The 21,031-nt window shown below is 39.8% G+C and overlaps 1 protein-coding gene across 1 annotated transcript in view; it reads right to left on the reverse strand.

Moving 5' to 3' along the window:
- Window positions 1-21,031, reverse strand: part of ANKRD10 (ankyrin repeat domain 10) — a 54,772-nt gene that overhangs the window by 22,159 nt on the left and 11,582 nt on the right. The window contains exon 4 of the mRNA XM_073664376.1: window positions 1,736-1,974. Within this exon, the coding sequence (XP_073520477.1) occupies window positions 1,736-1,974 (239 nt within the window). The remainder of the gene's footprint in view (window positions 1-1,735; window positions 1,975-21,031) is intronic.

The raw sequence follows: 21,031 nt of genomic DNA on the forward strand, positions 1-21,031 counted from the left end.
TGAGCCGGCTGTCAGTTAAAGTGCTGGGGTATGCTTACAACTGTCAATCACAGAGCTAAGAGTGGTGACCAAAGCAGAGTGTACACGCCTCTGACTGAAAGCTCATTTCCTCCCAGTAGCTGCACTTAAAGTGAGGCAGCCACACAACTTTAGAATGGTATTAAAGCACCACTCCAGTGTTTTTTTTTTTATTTCAGCACGGAATGGTGACACTAATGTAAGATCCATAACCCTAGTAAAATATTCACCAGCCGCCATATTCAGCTGTTGACGGCATCGCTCCAAGAAGAAGTAGCGGTCACAACCTCTCAATATCAGGCCTCCTTTATAGGTCTGTCTTTTCAGTACGTTTTCAGTTTTATCTGTTATAATGGGTAGGTGTGGCATGCATTAAAAAAAAAAAACTAATGGTGGTGTGCACATATCCGTATTTTTACACAGACCGTGTCTCCATGCACAACACATGTCAGTTTATCCAGCAGCAAGAATGACAAGAGTCAATATGGGTCCGCGAAAAATACATACAGCACACAGATGCAATCCTTGTTTAACATTGCAAAGTATAGGAAAAGCTTCATAATTTATTTATGAAGTGGAAAACCACTGACACAGATGGTAAAAATTAACACGCTGATAACACACCCATGACACCAGTAGCATTTTTTCATGTTAAGTGTTTTATACAGCCATGTGAAAGAGGCCCAAGTCTACGAGAGCCTCATTTTGCCTCTCGTAGACTTACATTGAGTAGTGACTTCCGGCTCGCCCGGCAAACACTGAAGGTAACAAAACACAGACCGGAAAACGGCCGGAGCTGTGCCATTAACAGATGAAGACTACAGCTAGTGAGTATAATACTAGGGGCAGGCACCTAAAAATGCAGGTTATTAGCGTTTGTGGATATGTCAGGTTCCCTTTAAATCCCCCATACTCATTACATAGCAGTCAGACAAACAATTGGCCAAATCTGACATCTTCCCTTACTCTCGCATTCACCGAAATGCTCAGCCAATTTTTTTGTGTTCCACAAAAGACAGCCACTGTAAAAAAAAAAAAAAAAAAAAAAATCCTCTGGCAGTAGCTCATCTCCTGGAAAACAAACTTTGGATAACCTACAAGGGGCCAAATCCTTCTCATCCTCGACATAATCTGTCTGGGTATTGATAGGAGGCCCCCGAACACTAGACTGTTGGCTGATCCCAGAGAAATGGAAGTCTGCCGAACTAGACAATGGGCCCAATGCATCAAAGCTTTCCCGCCAGAATTCTTTGAAAAGTCGCAAAATTTAGTTGCAAATCAGCTGCCCCAAAATTTTGCACTTTTTGGTTTCACCCAGCTCCGACAAACTGGACAGGGTGGGGGCATGGCAACTGCCCTTCATCAAATTCATGTTAAGCAGCGGTATTCGCTATGCCACAAAGCTTACTCCAGCAGGGGGTAGAATAGGACTTGTTACGAGACGCACACAGAGGTGTACGCCTCTTGTCCAACGTTCCTGAATCATGGAAAGGCTTACACCTCTTCATGAATCAGGAGCGTCTGACTCCAGTCCATCTCCAGATCAAGACCAGCGTGAACAACGCCGGTCTTGCCGCATCATGCCCAATGTATATTAGGGGCTCAACTCCCATTTCCCAGATTTGTTTTTTTTTTATAATAAGGTGCTTTAATGAAATGCTGAGGTACTGCATTAGTCACAATTTGTTACACAGGACAAGAAACGTCAATTTCTCACCTTCAGTTCGAAGCTTCTTGAAAGTATAAGCCTCTAAATCATTGAAGGATCGTTTGCGATTTATAGAACCTCCATTAAAATGATTAGAGGTGTTGACTTGGTGGACTCCATTTAAAGAGCTGCTGTAATAAAAACCGTTCAGCTGACTGTTCTGGAGGTTAAGCAGAAATTGAGCACACTCTTGGAAGCCTTGGGAGTGTGCAAGGTCAGCCGCTGTCAAGCCATTGGCATTCCTAAAGCTGCATAACAAAGAATTGAATTAGATCCTACATTTTGCATAGGGTGCGGCCTCAGTTACTAACTAACCGAAGGCTGAACATTCATAAAACCATACAAACTGTAGTTGCTCTAAATTCATCTAGATAGGTCTTCACTTTTCCTAAAAGTCTTAGCCATTTCTAAGCAAACATTTCTAATTCTAAAATACATAAATGTTAAATGCTTAAAGTTTCCTAAACTCCTTTTAACAGTACACAAAATCCCATTATCTCACAGTACCTAAAATGACAACTAACTAAATCACAAGAGTTTATTATGCCTATGCTACAAATTATAGCAGGAAACTACACTGAATATAACCAAATATAGATTGTCTGTGGCATTTCCCATGTCTTGGCTCAGAAAAGGTGTATATATAAAATATTGGGGTAGATCATCATATGACACAACCTGTAGCTCCTACTGGATGAAAGCTATGCAGCACAGATGGGACATGGCCAAGCCTTATATTCCATCTTAAACGTTTAGCATCTAAGCTATACAAATGTTAAAGTGTGTAGTTCTATAAATATGGCAGATTTCGATGGATTTCTTAAGTTTTTCTTGCATAGCAAGATGCATATAGAGTTTACATCAGTGCCAAATGCAGTAACCCTCACAAAATAGACCCAGGTCCAGTGCAATTTATTCATTGGAGCCATTTCCACATCCCTTATTGTCCCAGTGGCAAAGTGAGAAAATCATATAAAAAGGATTTTTGCAAGTTCCCCAGAACATGCATTAAATTGCAAAAGTCTAAACTACCACATATAAAGTGTTGAAGAAAATAGTGCCAAAATGTCTAAAGCCTTCTTCATATGGCACCTAGGTAATCCAAAGTCCTTTTACATGTATTTAGGTGTTAAAGGAGTTCTCCAGCACAGCTATTCGAGGAAGGAATGGTGCTGATGGCATTGCATCAGCAGATACCTGCCAAGATGCTTGCACAATTACCAGGCATCATCCTGTGCTACACACAAGGTCATCAGATCCGCTTACCTCCTGATGTGGATGTGAGTAGTGCCAGAAAACCCTTTAACTTCTATGCACATTTCTCTGGACTGAATTTCAGATCAGAATTGTAAATGCCAAAATGACTTAAGTCTATGAGGCAGTAAGCTATCACATCTAAGAGGTGTATTGAAATGGCGTAACTAATTTTGAAATAGAACTTAACATCCAAGTATAGCATTTAAGACATGACAATGTACAAACACATCAATTTTAAATAGTAACTAAATCTTTATATTTTTATATTCGAGTGCCCTTTAATTGCAAGCAGATAGGTGGGAGTCCAGATCCCGAGGACCCCATTGATCATTAAAAAAAACCCTTAACCGTGACAGGTGCAAAGCTCAGGTGACAGGAAAGCACAGCGCTTTGCAGAGTATGGCAGGACCTAAACCCACAACTCATCTACTTGCAATTAAAAGTGTACTTAAATATTGAACAAAAGTTATAAAGTTTTAGTTACTCATTAAGCAACACTTACACAGAATTAAAAAGAAAAAAAAATGTAATTCTGGAAATGAAGTGACTGGTAGATATAATGGAAAACACCAATTTAAAGGGAATCTGTCACCCCATGGGACCTATCAGGCCGCTAATATGGGCATACAGGTGATAGAAATGTGAATCTATATTTACATGCATGTCCCATATTAGCGGTCTTGTGGCAGTGAAATTGCTTTTTATTACTTGTGGGTTACGCTGAGTTTCCCTCCGGGGGCATGGAAGAAATCCCGCCTACTTGTTTAATTAAAATATTTCTCCCCTCCCCTGCACGTCACAGTGCCCTGTGACATGTAGTTCCCATGGACGGATCCCGCGCACTTCACCTGTTATTTCCCTGCAGTCTGTGTACAAGTGTAGAGCAGGAAACGTGCCGGGAAGTCCTAGCGCCTGCGCACTAGATCCCTGATCTACACTTGTACACAGACGGCAGAGAATTAACAGGTGAAATGCGCAGGCACGGGATCCGGCCATGGGAACTGCACGTCACAGGGCACTGTGACGTGCAGGGGAGAGGAGAAATATTTTAATTAAACAAGTAGGCGGAATTTCTTCCAGTCCCCCGGACAGGAACACCGCATAACCCACAAGTAATAAAAAGCAATTTCACAGCCACAAGACTGCTAATATGGGACATGCAGGTAAATATAGAGTCACATATCTATCACCTGTATGCCCATATTAGCGGTCTGATAGGTCCCGGGGGTGGGTGACAGATTGCCTTTAAGATCACTCCCTGTAGTTAATCTCAGATGGAAGACAAAATGAGCTGCAAACATGCAAACAAAAATGTCAGGAAGCTGCAGGAAGGCTATAAAAGGAGAAGTGAAAGTCATGAGTAGAAGCTTGCAAAATGTATACACAGTAGAAATTGACCAATTGTTTTCTTCTCAATTGCATACTTAAAAAAGTGGTCAACTACTTTTCCAAAGGATGGGGCATCAATGTCTGATCGGTTGGGGTCCCGCACCTGGCACCCTAGCCGATCAGCTGTTACCGGTGCCGGCCGGAAGTGCTTACTTGCGGAGCCTGGCCATCTAGTAGAAGTGGCCGCCGCAAGGTACTGCACATCCGACTCCCATTAAATTGAAGGCGGATGTGTAGTACCCCGCAGCGGCCACAAATAAGCACTTCCGGCCGGTGGCTGCCAGCACCGATAACAGCTGATCGGCGGGGGTGCCGGGTGCTGGACCCCAGCCGATCAGACATTGATGCCCTATCTTACAGATGGGGCATCAATATAAAAGTAGTGGACAACTAATTTAAAGGGGTTGTCCAGGTTTGACACGAAAGCCTGCAGTCACTATGTGACCGCATACTTATGAATCCTCACGGTACGCTATCAGTACTCACCTTTACCACCGGCAAGATGAGTCGTGTGACCGATGTATGCGCTATGCATACTCCCAACCAAATTCGCACTAGACGTGAGAGGCCTTGCTAAAATTGTCTTGTATTGAGCGATGCCGCACATGTCTAGTCAGAATGTGACTGGGAGTATGCTAATCCATACTTTTGGTCATGACTGCATGCTCCCACAGAATCCTGACAGCGAAAGCCATCACAGAGTGACCGCAAGGCTTTCATGCCAAACTTGGACAACACCTTTAAAAAGGTAAAGAGGCACTCCAAGTTAGAGTGTGTCTCATGTATTAACATGTTTACTGTAGTATTATCAGAAAAGGTTGTGCTTTAAAACTGCTTATTCTATTCATTCTCAAGTAATGAACTGCAACATAAGAGCCCACAAGCTTGCTCCGGGAAATAGCAAAGCGCACGATGAATGTATGAGGCACAGGCTTCAAGTGTGGTAACACATACTGGAAGTCTATAGCTAGACTTAATTCTTACTGAATGCTCAGTATTTTATAGAGTTAATTTCTTATGGATTGCAAAAAACCATCCTCATCAAGGTCAGGTGATCAATTTCATAATGTATACACCTTATGTTAGAGCTGGTGACAGATTCGCTTTAATTTGCAAGGCAATGGCTATAAACATGTAACACTACATGACATGGAAAGAGCGATAATACAAGCAGCTGTGCAATGTACAAATAGCAATAAGGAAAACAAAAGAATGGTAAACTGAAACAAGAAAAGTGAGGGTCTCACGACACAGAGCATATATACAATGTGTGGTAACATGATAGACAGACTCATAGGTTGTTTGGGGTGATGGAGAAATATGGAGTATACTGTTGAACGCAACATGAATAAGCTATAGTTTTAAAAGATCCTCAATTCAAGGTATAGCAGGATTCTTTCTGGTCTTGATAATCTCATATACCATATAAGTCTGCATGTGACTGCAGAGAGCATATTGGTTTGCAGTTTATTGGCAAAATATATTTAACATTTTGTGAAGGCGGCTACATATTTCAGAAGGAAACTTGTAGTTTAAGGACACATTTTTGTGTCAGGGAATTCATTTGGGCATGTGGTGTCATAGTGAGGAAGGCATTAAAATAAGTGTCCATTGAAAGGGGTTGTACCAACTTTGGAAGTCATCACCTATCATCAAGATATGCGATAACCTCCCGATTGCTGGGGGTCTCGAATCTCAAGAACAGGGCTCTTCAGAGTTCCGTCTGAATAAAGCTGTAATAGAGTACCTCTGAGGGACTGCCACAGATAGCCAAGTACAGCACTTGGCTATATCCAGAAGTGCCATGAAGAAAGAATGCAGTTCAGCTGTGCATGCTCAGTGACTGCTCAAATCATACATGTAGGGGGTCAGAGGATCCCAGTGGCTAGACACACCAGCAATCAGGAAGATACCCCATACCCACGAGATTTAGTATATGCCTCAGGTTTTGCAATGACATGGCAGGTCTGATGCAAACATTTCCAAAAATGAAAATCCGTTTCTTTACATTCAAATGTTTTATTTTATTTTTTCAACAAGCACATGGATTTCCGTATACCCCATTACTATAAAAGGTAAAAAACTGCAAACACAAGGTGCAACAAATATGCTGCATGTTAATATACCCTAGCTGCAGTATTTCCAAACTACCAGTGGTTGTAAATTGTATCAACCACTGCTGAATAAAAGGCAATATTTTATTGGTGGCATATAAAGAGAAAACGGAATGCTCTTCCTGTTGGGAAAGCTTGTGTGATGATATCAGAAGACTGAATAATGGGCAGACAGAAAAATAGGTCAGTAAAAGTATTCAAATAAGGGAGTGTTAATGTTTAACCCTGAAGTAGGGGAAGAGATGGTGAAGCCACATTATTTTGGCTCCTAGTATTCAGTGATGTTTTATGGCCTCTCACTTGTCTGCATTATCCAATACATACAGAAATGGCTACATGTAATCAGCTGATGCTTTAAAAAAAATGTAAGGAGGAGGTAATCTGCAAAATGATACGTTGCATTCACCATCATTTATAGATGGGCTCAACTATCCATCAAGGCTTCCATTACAAGAACAGAGGGTGTAGGGGATATCTCTATCACATGCCTCTAAGAATACTTGTTGACCTGGAAGCACATAAATGTTGTCATAAAAGGCAAAGTTGATCAAAATTTTGCAGTTTATTTCTTTGAAAATTACAGCAATGGATTCTGAAGGAAACCATTTGCCAGCAAGACATCAGGTGAGGAGAATATATGAAGTTGAATATATGCAGATATTTCTTATACTATAACAATATATAGTGGTACTTGAAAGATTGTGAACCCTTCAGAATTTTCCATGAATTTGATCTAAGACTACATCTGATCACACAAGTGCAAAAATAAACAAATGAGTAAAATATTACTGCTTTTTAATGGAGGAAAAATTATCCAATATCACATGCTTGAGGCAAAAGAATGTGAATCTTTCCTCTCAGTATCTAATGTAAGCCCCTTGTGTAGCAATAGCTAACTACATCTAAACATTTCCGATAATTGTCGAGTCCTACCCAATGGCTTGGGAGAAATTTTAAACCATTCCTCCCTAAAACAGCTTTAATTATTACGTTGGTGGTTTTCCTCCCATGAACTGCTCACTTCACATTCTTCTACAAGTTTTCTAGAAGATTAAGATCAGGATTTTGCTTTGGCTATTGAAAAACTATTCAGCCATTCTTTTGTAGAACGACTTGAGCACTTTGGGTCTTAGTTTTGCTACATAACCCTTGTTTTCAAGATTCAGCTCATGAACAGAGGCCTTGACATTTCCCTTTAGAACTTGCTGAAATAATTCAGAATTCATTGTTCCATCAACGATGGCAAGTCATCCTGGACCAGATGCAGAAGAGGCCTAAACCATGATATTACCACCATAGTGTTTCACAGATGTTATGAGGTTTTTTCTCTCTCATTTAAACCAAAAATCTCTGTTTTGGGCTCATCCACCCACAAAACATTTTTCCAATAGCCTTCTGGCTTGTCCAGGTAATATTTAACTAACCACAGACGGGAAGCAATACTCTTTTTGGAGAGCAGTGCCATTCTCTAGAATTTCTGCTATGCAAACCATTATTTTCAGAGACCTCCTAATGGTGGACTCAAATATTAGTGAGACCTTTAGTTGCTTGGAGGTCATCTTAGGCTACTTTGTTAAGCAAGACATGTAATAGTCTGTGAGATCACTGAGTGATCTTTGTTGGTCGACCACTACTGGGGAGGATAATATTGGTCTTGGATGTTCTCCATTTGTAAACAATCTGTATATTGGCGGAGTCCAAACCCTTTACAGATGGTTTTGGACGTTTTCCAGTCAGAAGCATGAACAACTCTTCTTCTAAAGGTCCTCAAAAATCTAAGTTACTTGTGCCATGATACATTTCGACAAACGTGTTGTGAAGATCAAACTCTGATAGATTCCAGTTCTTTAAATAAAACAGGTCTTCCATGCACACCTTATTGTCCCATTGATTGAAAACACCATATTCTACTTCCATTTTCACATGCTAATCCTAGAGGTTGACACTACTATTGACAGTAACAGACATGTGATATTCGATTATATACCTCAATTTATTTATTTTTCTACAAAGTGTAATATTCTGCACAATTTAATTTTATTTAGTTCTCCCTCTACTTTTAGAACTTGTGTAAAAATGCAATTATGGGTCAAATTTATGCAGAAATAGGGAAATGATGAATGGTTGTCAATCTTTCAAGCACCACTATAGTGTTCTCTAAGTCTTATATTAGGTTTGAACTATCAGACTGTGTCCAGCAATAAGTTAGCATTAGCGATGCGAGATAAAACGGAGGAAAGGGTTAATACCATAAAATGAAGTAAACAGGGTATACTATCATATTGTTTGTAATAAGAAAGGCATATTATCAGAAATTTGTAACATGACAGCAAGATGCTCCATAACAGAGCTCTCTGGAAAAATGAATACTGGGAAGTGAAGAAAGGGAAGTGCCAATACATATAGCGCTGGCAGAATGTTGTTAAAGAGAAACTACCCAATAGAGAAGAGTGGGTGGCATGAGAATCTGGACAGTTCCTGAACACCTTGAAACTAATTTTAATTACACAAACTGTTTTAACTTGTGAGGGATCACGACAACTCTGCTTTGTGTGAAAAGGACAGGAACAGTCTGAATGGTCAGTTTTTTGCACATGGAAAGAAAAAGGAATGTTGAATTTATTGAACAATTAACAAAACAAAAAAAGCAAACATGGCAAAAGTGCTGTGGACTAAACAAATACAAGCTATGAGAAAGACAATTTGAAGATGAGGCCAGTAGGATTACAGCATTGTGTTAATATTCACTATTCTTAGAGAAATAACCCCAGTAAATGATAGTTTCACAAGGACATTGTACCCTGGATAAAGAATCCAGAAACACTTGAGACCGACAACGTTACCTTCTTATATATTTGAACATTTTATAAAATAGAAACATGGATATTTTAGCACCATTTTTATGTAAATGCCAGCAGACAATTTAAGTGAACCCTCACATCTTATGCCCTTTACAATAGTAAAATATCTAACCTCCACATAGCTATTGTTAGTTAATAGGTAAGGCTTACTCTGATTATTAGGGTAATATATGCATGCAAGTCTAAAATTGCTATAACTGAATTCCTAAATTAGCATTAAAACCAATCACCGCAACAAATACCTCAACAGTATGCCTTGTGTGCAGAAAGGAAGCGATACTGAACACTCATTGCCACAACTGTAAGGTTTTCGGAGAAGCACCTGTGGCAGTTTCAGCAGTTTCTATTTGGGATGCTCCCCTTTCTAGGATTACTTGAAAAAATCAAGTCAATTCGAATTACGTAGCTGTAAAACATTGACATGTGTAGTTTTCACAGTTTTTTTTGTTTTTTCAAAAACGTCTAATTTAAAATAGGGAAATGGCAAATTACAGAAAAATAAACAGGAAACTGATCAGTTAAGTGATCACATATCTATATCCAACATTTAAAAGACATTGACATAAACCCCAAAAAAAGTGATTAGAGCCCAAGTTATCATAAAAGGTTTGTAAACCATGGAACATCTTAAAAATTATATTTACTACAACTTGCCATTTGGGCTCTTCAACTAAGATAAAAGGTTTGCTACCTATGCTGATAAATTCATTTATAAAAAAGGGAATATAGTTAAATGCGTTATTAAAACAACAATTTAGGCACAACTGCTGCTTAAATAAATGAATTGTAAAGAGTGACCGATATGGTGATGCAGGTTGACAAAGCAAGTTTGATTTTCACCAAAATGCTGCAAAATAATGCCAATTGATTTCTAAGAAGCAATTTGCTGTTTGCAGTTTGTTGTCTAAACATCGTACAGGAGTTATTCATAGGACATACCCAAGAACATGAGAATGATAGAGGTGGGGGGAGAATGGGGTAAAAAAAAAATACCAAAAAAGCAATTTGAGGCATTCAAGGGAGAGTTAAAAAAAAGCACAATGGTAAGATTCAGGAAGTTACATATAAAATGCATGGGGGATAATTTAAACCATTAATACAGAATTGAAAAAAAAAAAAAAAAAAAAAAAAAAAATGGAATCAGGATTTCATTTTCCCTTATCAGGAAATTACAAACCTTAACTGAAAACATTTAAAGAGGTTGTCCACTACTATTATCCATGCCCCCATCGATTTAAATTGTGGAAAGCCGTCTTTGTAAATACCCTGTGTGGTCTTCATTGGCTGTGAGCGTCGCTATCCCTGGCCGCTCACAGGCACCACGTGACCCAGCTGCAGTCGGCTCCGACATCCGCTGATGTCACGTCAAGTTCCAGCTGCAGCCGGGCGTGACCCAGTGACGCGCTCCCCCCTGATTGATGGGCTTTGGGCGGGGTTTCACAGTGCATCACAGCCCAGCATCCACCGTGCGCTTTCCCTCTCTGCCTTTGTTGTGAAAGCGTGTGGTGGATGCTGGGCTGTGACGCGCAGTGAAACCCCACTCAAAGCCCATCAATCAGGGGGGAGCTTGTCCCTGGGACACCCCCAGCTGCAGCCAGAACTTGACGTGACATCAGCGGATGTCGGACCCGGCGGCAAACGGGTCACGTGGTGCCTGTGAGCGGCCAGTGATAGCGACGCTCACAGCCAATAAAGACCACACAGGGTATTTACAAAAAGACTATTTTCCACAATTTAAAATCGATGGGGGCATTAGTGGACAGCCTCTAAGTATAATGTACTTAAAGCCTGAAAGATTACAGGGAACTTAATGGATCATCCAGTAAACATCGAAAAACCAGTAAAAGTGTATGAGTAAAAAACAGATTAACAGCTTCATCCAAAAAGTTAGTGCATTTTATATAAAATGTGATATCTAAAATGAACAAGTACATTTAACGTAGAAAGTGTTTGAAATTGAGAAATTTCACTGAATACTAGTCAGGGAAACGGTGATCCAAAGTTTCCTCCTGGCGTTGATTTTAAGAATCAACGCTTAAAAAAAAAAAAAAAAAAATGGGGCCACTAGTAATTAAAAGTTTTCTCCACTGTCACGTTGCTACAGTATACAGCGATGCAGTAACTTAAATCTTGCAGTCAATTCAGTACACACGCTGGTAACATTTGGGACAATTAAGTTTTTCTTAAGATGGTCTAAAACTAATGTAAAACTCTTTAAAATGAACAGACAAAGGCACTTAATCTTCACCTACGAAGTAAAAACTTTTCTAAGTAAACCCATGCCTACTTCAAGTGGAAAACATTGACGCAAATAAGTAGGAAAATGGATTTAATCTTTACTGCAAAGGTGATACAGAATGGGCAAGATTTTGTGAACTTGGGGGTGAAAAAAATAATATTTATAAATACATAGTCTCATCTGGCTTCTGTTAAAAATGAATTCAGATAAGACAGTGTAAACATGGGGGTAGGGATGGGAGATAGGTTGAAGAAGTAAAGGCAGAAAAATCTTGCAAAAGATTGTCAATGCAAAGTGCCAGTAACAGTAAACCAGGGTAAGCATTACCAAGATGCAGGTCATACACGATTGTACAGTTTTGTTCACACAACAAATTTACATAAAATTAGACCCTTGCTTTTGGAAATCAATTATTTTCAGGGATTCTGCACTTGTCTTGCACTGGGGTTGAATAGTCTGGGTACATGTACACCCAAAGTAACTATCCTGGTAACAGAGTAACTATCCTGAAAGTAATGACAGACTAGCTACATTCTAAGAGCTGTGTGATTAGTGGAGTGTCAATACATCATACCAGTCTTCTGTCAAGTACAGTGCCTTGAAAAAGTATTCATACCCTGTGAACTTTTCCACATTTTCTCACATTGTACCCCAAGCAAATGTATTTTTATTGGGATTTTATGAGGTATGCCAAAACAAAGTACAAGCATTTGTAAAGTGTAAAAGGAAATTACATATGGATTTCTACACATTTTAAACATTAAAATCTGAAAATTGTGACATGCATTTGTGTTCAGCCCCCAAGTCAATACTTTGTAGGACCATCTTTCACTGCAATTACTGCTGCAATTGTTCTGGGGTATAAGTGTCTGAACAGTAACTTTCAAGTCTTACCACATATTCTCAATGGGATTTATGTCTAGACTTTGACTGGGCCAAACACATGAATGTGTTTTCAGCTAAACAATTCCATTTCATTGTAGACCTGGCAGTATGTTTAGGGTCATTGTCCTGCTGAAAGGTGATCCTACGCCCCAGTCAAGTCTTTTACAGCCTCTAACAGGTTTTCCTCCAGGATTGCCTTGTATTTAGCTCCATCTATGTTCCTCATCAACTCTGACCAGCTACCCTGTTCCTGCTGAAAAAGAAAAAAAACACAAACATTCCCACAACATGTTGCTGGTACCACCACGTTTTACGGTGGAGATGGTGTTTTCAGGGTGATGTATGCCATTAGCTTTCCGCCACAGATTTTTGGGCTAAATGCTATAAACCAAGTTCTACTTTGGCCTCATCTGACCAGAGCAACTGCTTCCACATGCTAGCTGTGTACCCTACATGGCTTTTTGCAAATTGAACAAGTGACTTCTTATGGCTTGCTTTCAAAAATGGCTTTCTTCTTGCCACTCTTCCATAAAGGCCAGATTTGTGGAGTATACGACTAATAGTTTTCCTGTTGACAGATTCTCCCACCTGAGCCGTGAATCTCTGCAGCTCCTCCAGAGTGACCATGGGTCTTTTGAGATAAGAGCTTGAGAATATTTTATATATTTCTAATAAAAAAAAATTGACTAATACAAAAGGAAGCAGGTCATCTTTAACTTGCTTGACGGTTTGTAAAATTCTAACCAATTCTGTGAGATTCCTGGGTGGTCTTTTATACACTGCTATTTTGAGGTCTAACCACTGATTTTCAATGATGTTCAGATCAAGGGACTGAGGGCCATTGTAAAACCTTCAGCTTGCACCTTTTGAGGTAGTCTATTGTAGATTTTGACATGTGTTTAGGATCATTATCCATTTGTAGAACCAATCCGCTTTTTCAACTTCACCTTTATTTCAGATGGTGTTAGACTTGCATCAAGAATTTGTTGACGTTTCATTGAATCCATTGTTCCCTGTACTCGTAAAATGTTCCCCATGCCATTGACTGCAACACAATTCCAAAGCATAACTGAACCACCCCCATGCTTAATGGTTGGCAAGATGTTCTAATCCAGAACTTCTGTGCCCTTTTTTCTCCACACATACATTGATTAATGTCGCCAAAGATTTCTATTTTAACCTCATCGGTCCACAGAACTTGTTTCCAAAATGCATCAGGCTTGTTTAGAGGTTCTTTTGCAAACTTCTGAAGCTGAATTTTATGGTGAGAACGCAGGAGAGGTTTTCTTCTGATGACTCTTCCATGAAGCCTATATTTGTGCAGGTGTCTCTGAACAATAGAACAATGTACCACAACTCCAAAGTCTGCTAAATATTTCTGAATGTCTTTTGCAGTCAAGAAGGGGTTCTGATTTGCTTCTCTAGCAATCCTACGAGCCGTTCTCACTGAAATTTTGCTTGGTCTTCCAGACCTTATTTGACCTCCACTGTTCGAACTGAGGAAAGGGCAACTTGAAAACGCTTTGCTATCTTCTTATAGCCTTCTCCTGCTTTGTGGGCCTCAACCATTTTTAGAGTGCCAAGTAGCTGCTTAAAAAAACCCATGGCTGCTATTTTTTGGTACAAGTTTAGAGGAGACTGGGCTTTTATAAAGTTGGAAAATTTGCATCACCTGGCCCTCTCCTAACAATGATCGTGAACAAGCCATAACCCTAAAATAAAATATAATTATATATATATATATATATATATATATATATATATATATATATATATATATATATATATATATATATATATATATATATATATATATATATATATATATATATATATATATATATACACACACACACACACACACACACACACACACACACAGGGTGGTCCAAAAGTAGGTGGCCATAAAATAACATTTATTTTGATTTATATGCAAAATATTTACTAACACAAGCATAACATTGACAATTAACACATTGACACACACACACACACACACATTTGGCTTGCGGATGAAATTCATGGAAGGAGTAAAAAGTGATATTTTATCATGAAGGTAGGGAATTTAAGTAGAAGCATGCAATCGTTATTTCCTCATCTCAATTTATTTAAACAAAAGCCAACAATAGTGGTGGGTATACCACCAAAAAAAAAAAAGTCTAAACAACTTATGTGGCCTTGAGCATCAATTACAGCTTGACAACAACGTCTCATGTTGTTCACAAGTCGAGTTACTGTCTGCTGAGGAATGGCATCCCACTCTTTCACGTCATTGAGGTTCTGGGGGAGAGGGAGATAGTTACGAGCCTCTACACGGCAACTCAGCTGATCACCATGAACGTCACCAAACGCTGGGTTTACTACTTTGATGCTTTACCAGGCATTTACTGCAGCTGACTTCAGTTGTTGCTTAACCCCTTCGCAACCCTGGGATTTTCCGTTTTTTGCATTTTCGTTTTTTGCTCCACTTGTTGCCAGAGCCATAGAGTTTTTATTTTTTGGTCAATATGGCCATGTGAGGGCTTATTTTTTGCGGGTGAGAGTTCTACTTTTCAACGCCATTACTAGTTTTACCATATTGTGTACGGGAAAACGGTGAAAAAATTCCAAGTGCGGTGAAATTGCAAAAAAAGTGCAATACCACAGGTTTGTTTTTTTTTACCACGTTCACTGAATGCTAAAACTGACCTGCCATTATTATTCTCCAGGTCATTACGAGTTCGTAGATACCACAGATGTATATGTTTTTTATTATTTAAGTGGTGAAAAAAAATTCCAAAGTTTGGTTTAAAAAAAAAAAAAAAAAAAAGGCGCCATTTTCCAAGACCCACAGCGTCTCCAATTTTCGGGATCTGGGGCCGGGTGAGGGCTTATCTTTTGCGCACCAAGCAGAAGTTTTTATTAATACCATTTTGGGGTAGATCCGATGTTTTGATCGCCCGTTATTGCATTTTATTGCAATGTTGCAGCGACCAAAAAACGTAATTCTGGCGTTTAGAATTTTTTTCTCGTTACGCCGTTTACCGATCGGATTAATTCTTTTTTTATATTGATAGATCGGGCGATTCTGAACGGGGCGATACCAAATGTGTATGTGGGTTTGTTTGTTTTTTTATTTTGAATGGGGCGAAAGGGGGGGGGGGGTGATTTAAACCTTTATATTTTTTAAATTTTTTTTAATATTTTTAAATAATTTTTTTTTCTCACTTTTTGCTTGCTTCTATAGACTAGAAGCAGCACTTGTCTGATCGCCTCTGTTACATACAGATGATCAACAGATCACCTGTATGTAGCAGAAATGGTCCTGTGCTATGAGCGCCGACCACTAGGTGGCACTCATAGCGACCAGCTCATGACAACCACTGGAGTCTGCTGCAGACCCAGGGTTGTCATGCCCACCCATCGGTGACCCGCGATCACGTGATAGGGTCACCGATGGGTGGGGTAAGTGACGCGCTTCCGGCGCGGCGCTGTTAAATGCCGCTGTCAGATTGACAGCGGCATTTGACATGTTAACAGCCGCGGGTGGATCGAGATTCCACCCGCGGCTGTTGCAGGCACATGTCAGCTGTAATAATCAGCTCAGATGTGCCTTTTTAGTGCGGGCTCAGCGACGAATCCCTCACTGAACCGGGGAATTACAGCCTGTGCGTACTAATACGGCACAGGCTGTAAAGGGGTTAATGACTCTGTATGTTCCACCCATGTTTGCATGGGTTTCCGCCGGGTTCCTCCCACACTCCAAAGACATACTGATAGGGGATTTAGATTGTGAGCCCCAATGGGGACAGCGATGATATTGTATGTAAAGCGCTATGGAATATGTTGGCGCTAAATAAAAATTGATTATTATTATTGTTTGTGGGACTTTCTGCCTTAAGTTTTGTCTTAAGCATGTGAAATGCATGCTCGATGGGGTTGAGATCTAGTGAATGACTCAGGTATTGCAGAATATCCCACTTCTTTGCCTTTAAAAAACTCATGGGTTGCTATCACTGTGTTTTGGGTTATTGTCGATCTGTACTGTGAAGCGCTGTCTAATCAACCGTGTTGCATTTGGTTCAATCTGAGCAGAAAGTATAGCCCTGTACACTTCAGAATTCATCCGGCTGCTTCGGTCACATAAATAAACACTAGTGACCCAGTGCCATTGGAAGAAATGCATGCCCATGCCATCACACTGCCTCCACAATATTTTATAGAGGATGTGGTGAGCTTTGGCTCATGAGCCATTCCAAACCTTCTCTACATTTTCTTCTTCCCGTCATTCTGGTACAGGTTGATCTTCGTTTCATCTGTCCAAAGAATGCTTTTCCAGAAGCAGACTGGCTTCTTTAGATGTTTTTTGGCAAAGTCTAATCTGGTCTATTTTTATGGCTGATTAATGGCTTGCACCTTGCGCTGAACCCTCTGTATTTGCACTCATGAAGTCTTCTCTTTATGGTAGACTCAGATACTGTAACGCCTCCGTCACAGTGTTCTTCACTTGGGTGGATGTTTTGAAGGGATTTCACCATGGAAAGAATTCTGCAATCATCCACAACTGTTGTCTTCTGTGGAGGTCCAGGCCTTTTTCAGTTCCCTAGCTCTAGCTCTCCAGTGAGCGTTTTTTTTTTTGTTTTTTTTTTGCAGAATGTACCAAACTGTCGATTTGGGCATTCTTAACATTCTGCTATCTCTCTGATGGATTTCTTTTTTTAGCCTAATGATGGTCTGTTTCCCTTCCATTGAAAGGAGCGTTGACCGCATGTTGAGGGTTCACAGCAACAGCTTCCAAATGCCACACCTGGAATAAGCTCCAGACCTTTTACCTGCTTAACTGATGAAGGAGTAATGAGGGAGTAGCCCATACAGTCCACTAAAGAGCTTGAGATAATTTAACGATTATTTTTGGTCCCTTTAAAAAGAGGCGGCTAAATATTAGAGCTGTAATTCCTAAACCTTTACAACAATTAGGATGTCAATACCCTCAAATTAAAGCGGAGAGTCTGCACTTTAAGCCAATATTAATTATATATTTGTACCAAAACTTATTCATTCAAGATAAACAGCTAAAATGCCAAAATTTGTGTCCCTTTCAAATATTTCTGGACTTAAATGTATGTTGTTGTTTTGTTTTTTTTTGTAAAACTTCCTTTACACATACAATCCCAATAAAATGTGGAGAAGTTCACGGGGAATGAATACTTTTTCAAGTCACTGTAGTTTCTCTCAGGCACTTCAGCAGCAAACATGAGCAGGGTTGCCATTACATAGTGGGCACTACATGTACTAACTACTGAACTAAATGCAAGACTGGTGTAGAATATGCCGTCTATTTACAGATCACATTTCATACTAAACCTATGCTCAATATGGTCCAAGGTTTTTTTTCTGGACTAGCAGAGATGTGCTTCTATATGGTTTTGTCTACATACATACATTTAATTGGAAACCTAAATTTCTAGAAGATAATCAAATATTTGAATGAATTAGTTTAAATTAAAAAAAACAAAAAACTAATGACCTACAGCATCCAACAAGCAGCCCCACAAATGGATTCACAGCTGGTTGGCTGAGAGGTCACATGTGATGCACCACAGAACCAGGAAGAACCATCTAATCAGCTACACTTTGGAGACCATTTGTCACACGTGTTATTTATTCTATTGCATGGCGAGTTTTCCTTAAAAGATTGTCTAAATCATTTCCACATCGGGAGGAGAGTAGAGCTGATGACATTGCATCAGCAGAAACACACGTGGACGTCTGCTCGACAGGAATGTGACAAAGTAACAATCAGCGCTGCTCACATATCGCTAAAGTAGTAAACAGCGTGGACAACCCATATAAGAGGTCTAGATCACACAACTACAGTGAAAAAAAATACTGAAGGTACACTTAAAGGTACAGCTTGAATAGCGTTACCCCATGTATCATTTTCCCGTTAAATGTCATGAAAGGTTGTTAATGGCCAAATTTATACCACTCACCAATGTTTCTGGCATAAAAAACACTGATTTTTATTTGCTTCCGCTGGTGTTTTTAATCTGTGCTGCTGGGGATAGGCAGTCTCTGGCAGCTAACAGCCTAGTACTATACTTTCTCTGCAGGAGTCTTCCCAGCTATACGGATAAGCTACTGCGAAGGCTCTGCTCTTTCACTGATAAGCAGAGAAGCTTTCTGTAACAGCTGCTCTATAGTGATCAGGAGAGCCTATACAGGTGACTGGCGGTGGGGACGGTGTCAGAGCACGAGTGTCCATCCAGAAGCATATAGTTCTTTAGAGTGTATAACAATGGACACATTTATCTAAACGCCATGTGGCTCCAAATTTATGTAGGTTAGTAGATGTAGTAACTTTAATGGATACGTTTTCTAACAGCTTGTAAAAGGGAGACTGAGCTATACAAAAGTAATTAAAGAAACGCTCCCAGTTTTTAATTTGCTAAACCTATGTGAATGTTAGTGTAGTGCATCTTGATGGCAGTCTCCCCCTCCCCCCCCCCAATTCTAGCACTGTTCTGGTCCTCTTCTGAGTCATGTGACTGCTATACTGACTTGCCAGATCACACTCACTATTCGAGCTGAATGTGGTATTTACAATGTAAGCCTATGGTGTGTCAGAATGAGGCTCCATAGACTTGCATTGTAATAGACTTCCAGCTCACATATAGCATAGTGTGATTCAGGGTCAGAATAGCTGTCTCATGACACAGAAGAGAACCAGAGTGGTGCTGGACACAAGAGATAGCAATTGGCGAGTATTAACAAACTGACAATATTCACACGTGTTTAGCCAATAAACCTAACAGGAGTGTTTCTTTAGAGTAAACGGGAGATAAAAGTAGCAAACAGAATTTATAAACCCACTGAATTTTCTATATGTTTGTGAAACCGTCTTACAGTAAACAGTCTCTCGTTTGTTATACACCAGAATTCTGGTTCAATTTAAGAACTTTGGCATACTTTTATAACATTGGAAGCTTTTTTTTTTGCACTTCCCTATGCACCGACTGGTGTAACGTGTTTACAACAAGACAGATTTGAGTAATATGGCACATATGTTAAAGGGTCCCATTTTATTACAGCAAATTTGCAATTGACTTGCTTTGTCTATCTACTGTCATTTTCCTGTAATGAGAGCTTTTATCTTACATACTGGACAGCTGGTTTCCATGAAACTCAGCCACTAGAGCTTTTTCAGACTGACCAAGTGGTTACACTCCAGTAAAGGGGTTAACTCCTAACATACGAGTGAGCTCTCCCCAGACCATTAATTGTTATATAGTAGACAGGTGTTAACCTCCCTCCTTCTCAGCCCTTGTTATAAACCTTGCAAAGTCACCAGTCCCCACCATCAGAACCTTTCAGAGCAGTTCTCATAATTATGGTTAAGCCGTGTGCTTGTTCAAATGCCCTGCTGTAGCTACATGTAAATACAGTTATAATGTAGAACAAAAGACAGCTGAATGTGTTACAGCAAAACTTATACTGAGATTTAAAATACTACAGTTCTGCTACTCACCAGAACTGTCACTCAAGTAGAAGTGCCTGCCCCACCAGAGACCAGGAAGTAAGGAGACTGCAGAGCTGCAAGCTACTCAAGTGACAACTTGAGAATAACCCTTTCAGACTCGGCATCAATTTCTTGGGGGAAAAGTAAGCAAGTCTTGAGCAGGTGTAAGGAATATCAAGTATCTAACTTCAAGCAAAATATAGGCAAAGTATCATACAGTGTGATCCATAGTGATAAATGTGGTGCATCCCCAAAATTGATGGAATAATATTCTAAATATTTGATATCTTCTGAAAATTTAGGCATACAGTGGGGAAAATAAGTATTTGATACACTGCCGATTTGAAGGTACACTTCAACTGTGAGAGAGACTCTTAAAAAAAAAAAAATAAATACAGAATCATATTGTATGATTTTTACATAACTAATTTGCATTTTATTGCATGAAATAAGTATTTGATACAACAGAACTTAATATTTGCTTGCAATTACAGAGGTCAGATGTTTCCTGTAGTTCTTGACCAAGTTTGCACACACTGCAGCAGAGATTTTGGCCCACTCCTCCATAGAGATCTTCTCCAGATACTTCAGGTTTTTGGGCTGTCACTGGGCAACATTGAGCTTCAGCTCCTTCCAAAGATTTTCTATTGGGTTCAGGTCTGGAGACTGGCTAGGCCACTACAGGACCTTGAAATGCTTCTTACAGAGCCACTCTTTAGTTGCGCAGGCTGTGTGTTTAAGGTCATTGTCATGCTGGAAGACCAAGCCATGACCCATCTTCAATGCTCTTACTGAGGGAAGGAAGCTGTTTGCCAGTATCTCACGATACATGACCCTATCCATCCTCTCTTCAATATGGTGCAGTCTTCTTGTCCCCTTTACAGAAAAGCACCCCAAAGTATGATGTTCCCCCCCACCATGCTTCACGGTTGAGAGACTGTGTTCTTGGGGTTGTACTCATCCTTCCTCCAAAACACGGGGAGTGGAGTTGATACCAAAAAGTTCTATTTTGGTCTCATCTGACCATATGACATTCTCCCATGCCTCCTCTGGATCATTCAG

This window comes from Phyllobates terribilis, unplaced genomic scaffold (genome assembly GCF_046119375.1).
Source record: "Phyllobates terribilis strain yellow unplaced genomic scaffold, ASM4611937v1 Scaffold_2__4_contigs__length_985480577, whole genome shotgun sequence".
Lineage (NCBI taxonomy): Eukaryota > Metazoa > Chordata > Amphibia > Anura > Dendrobatidae > Phyllobates > Phyllobates terribilis.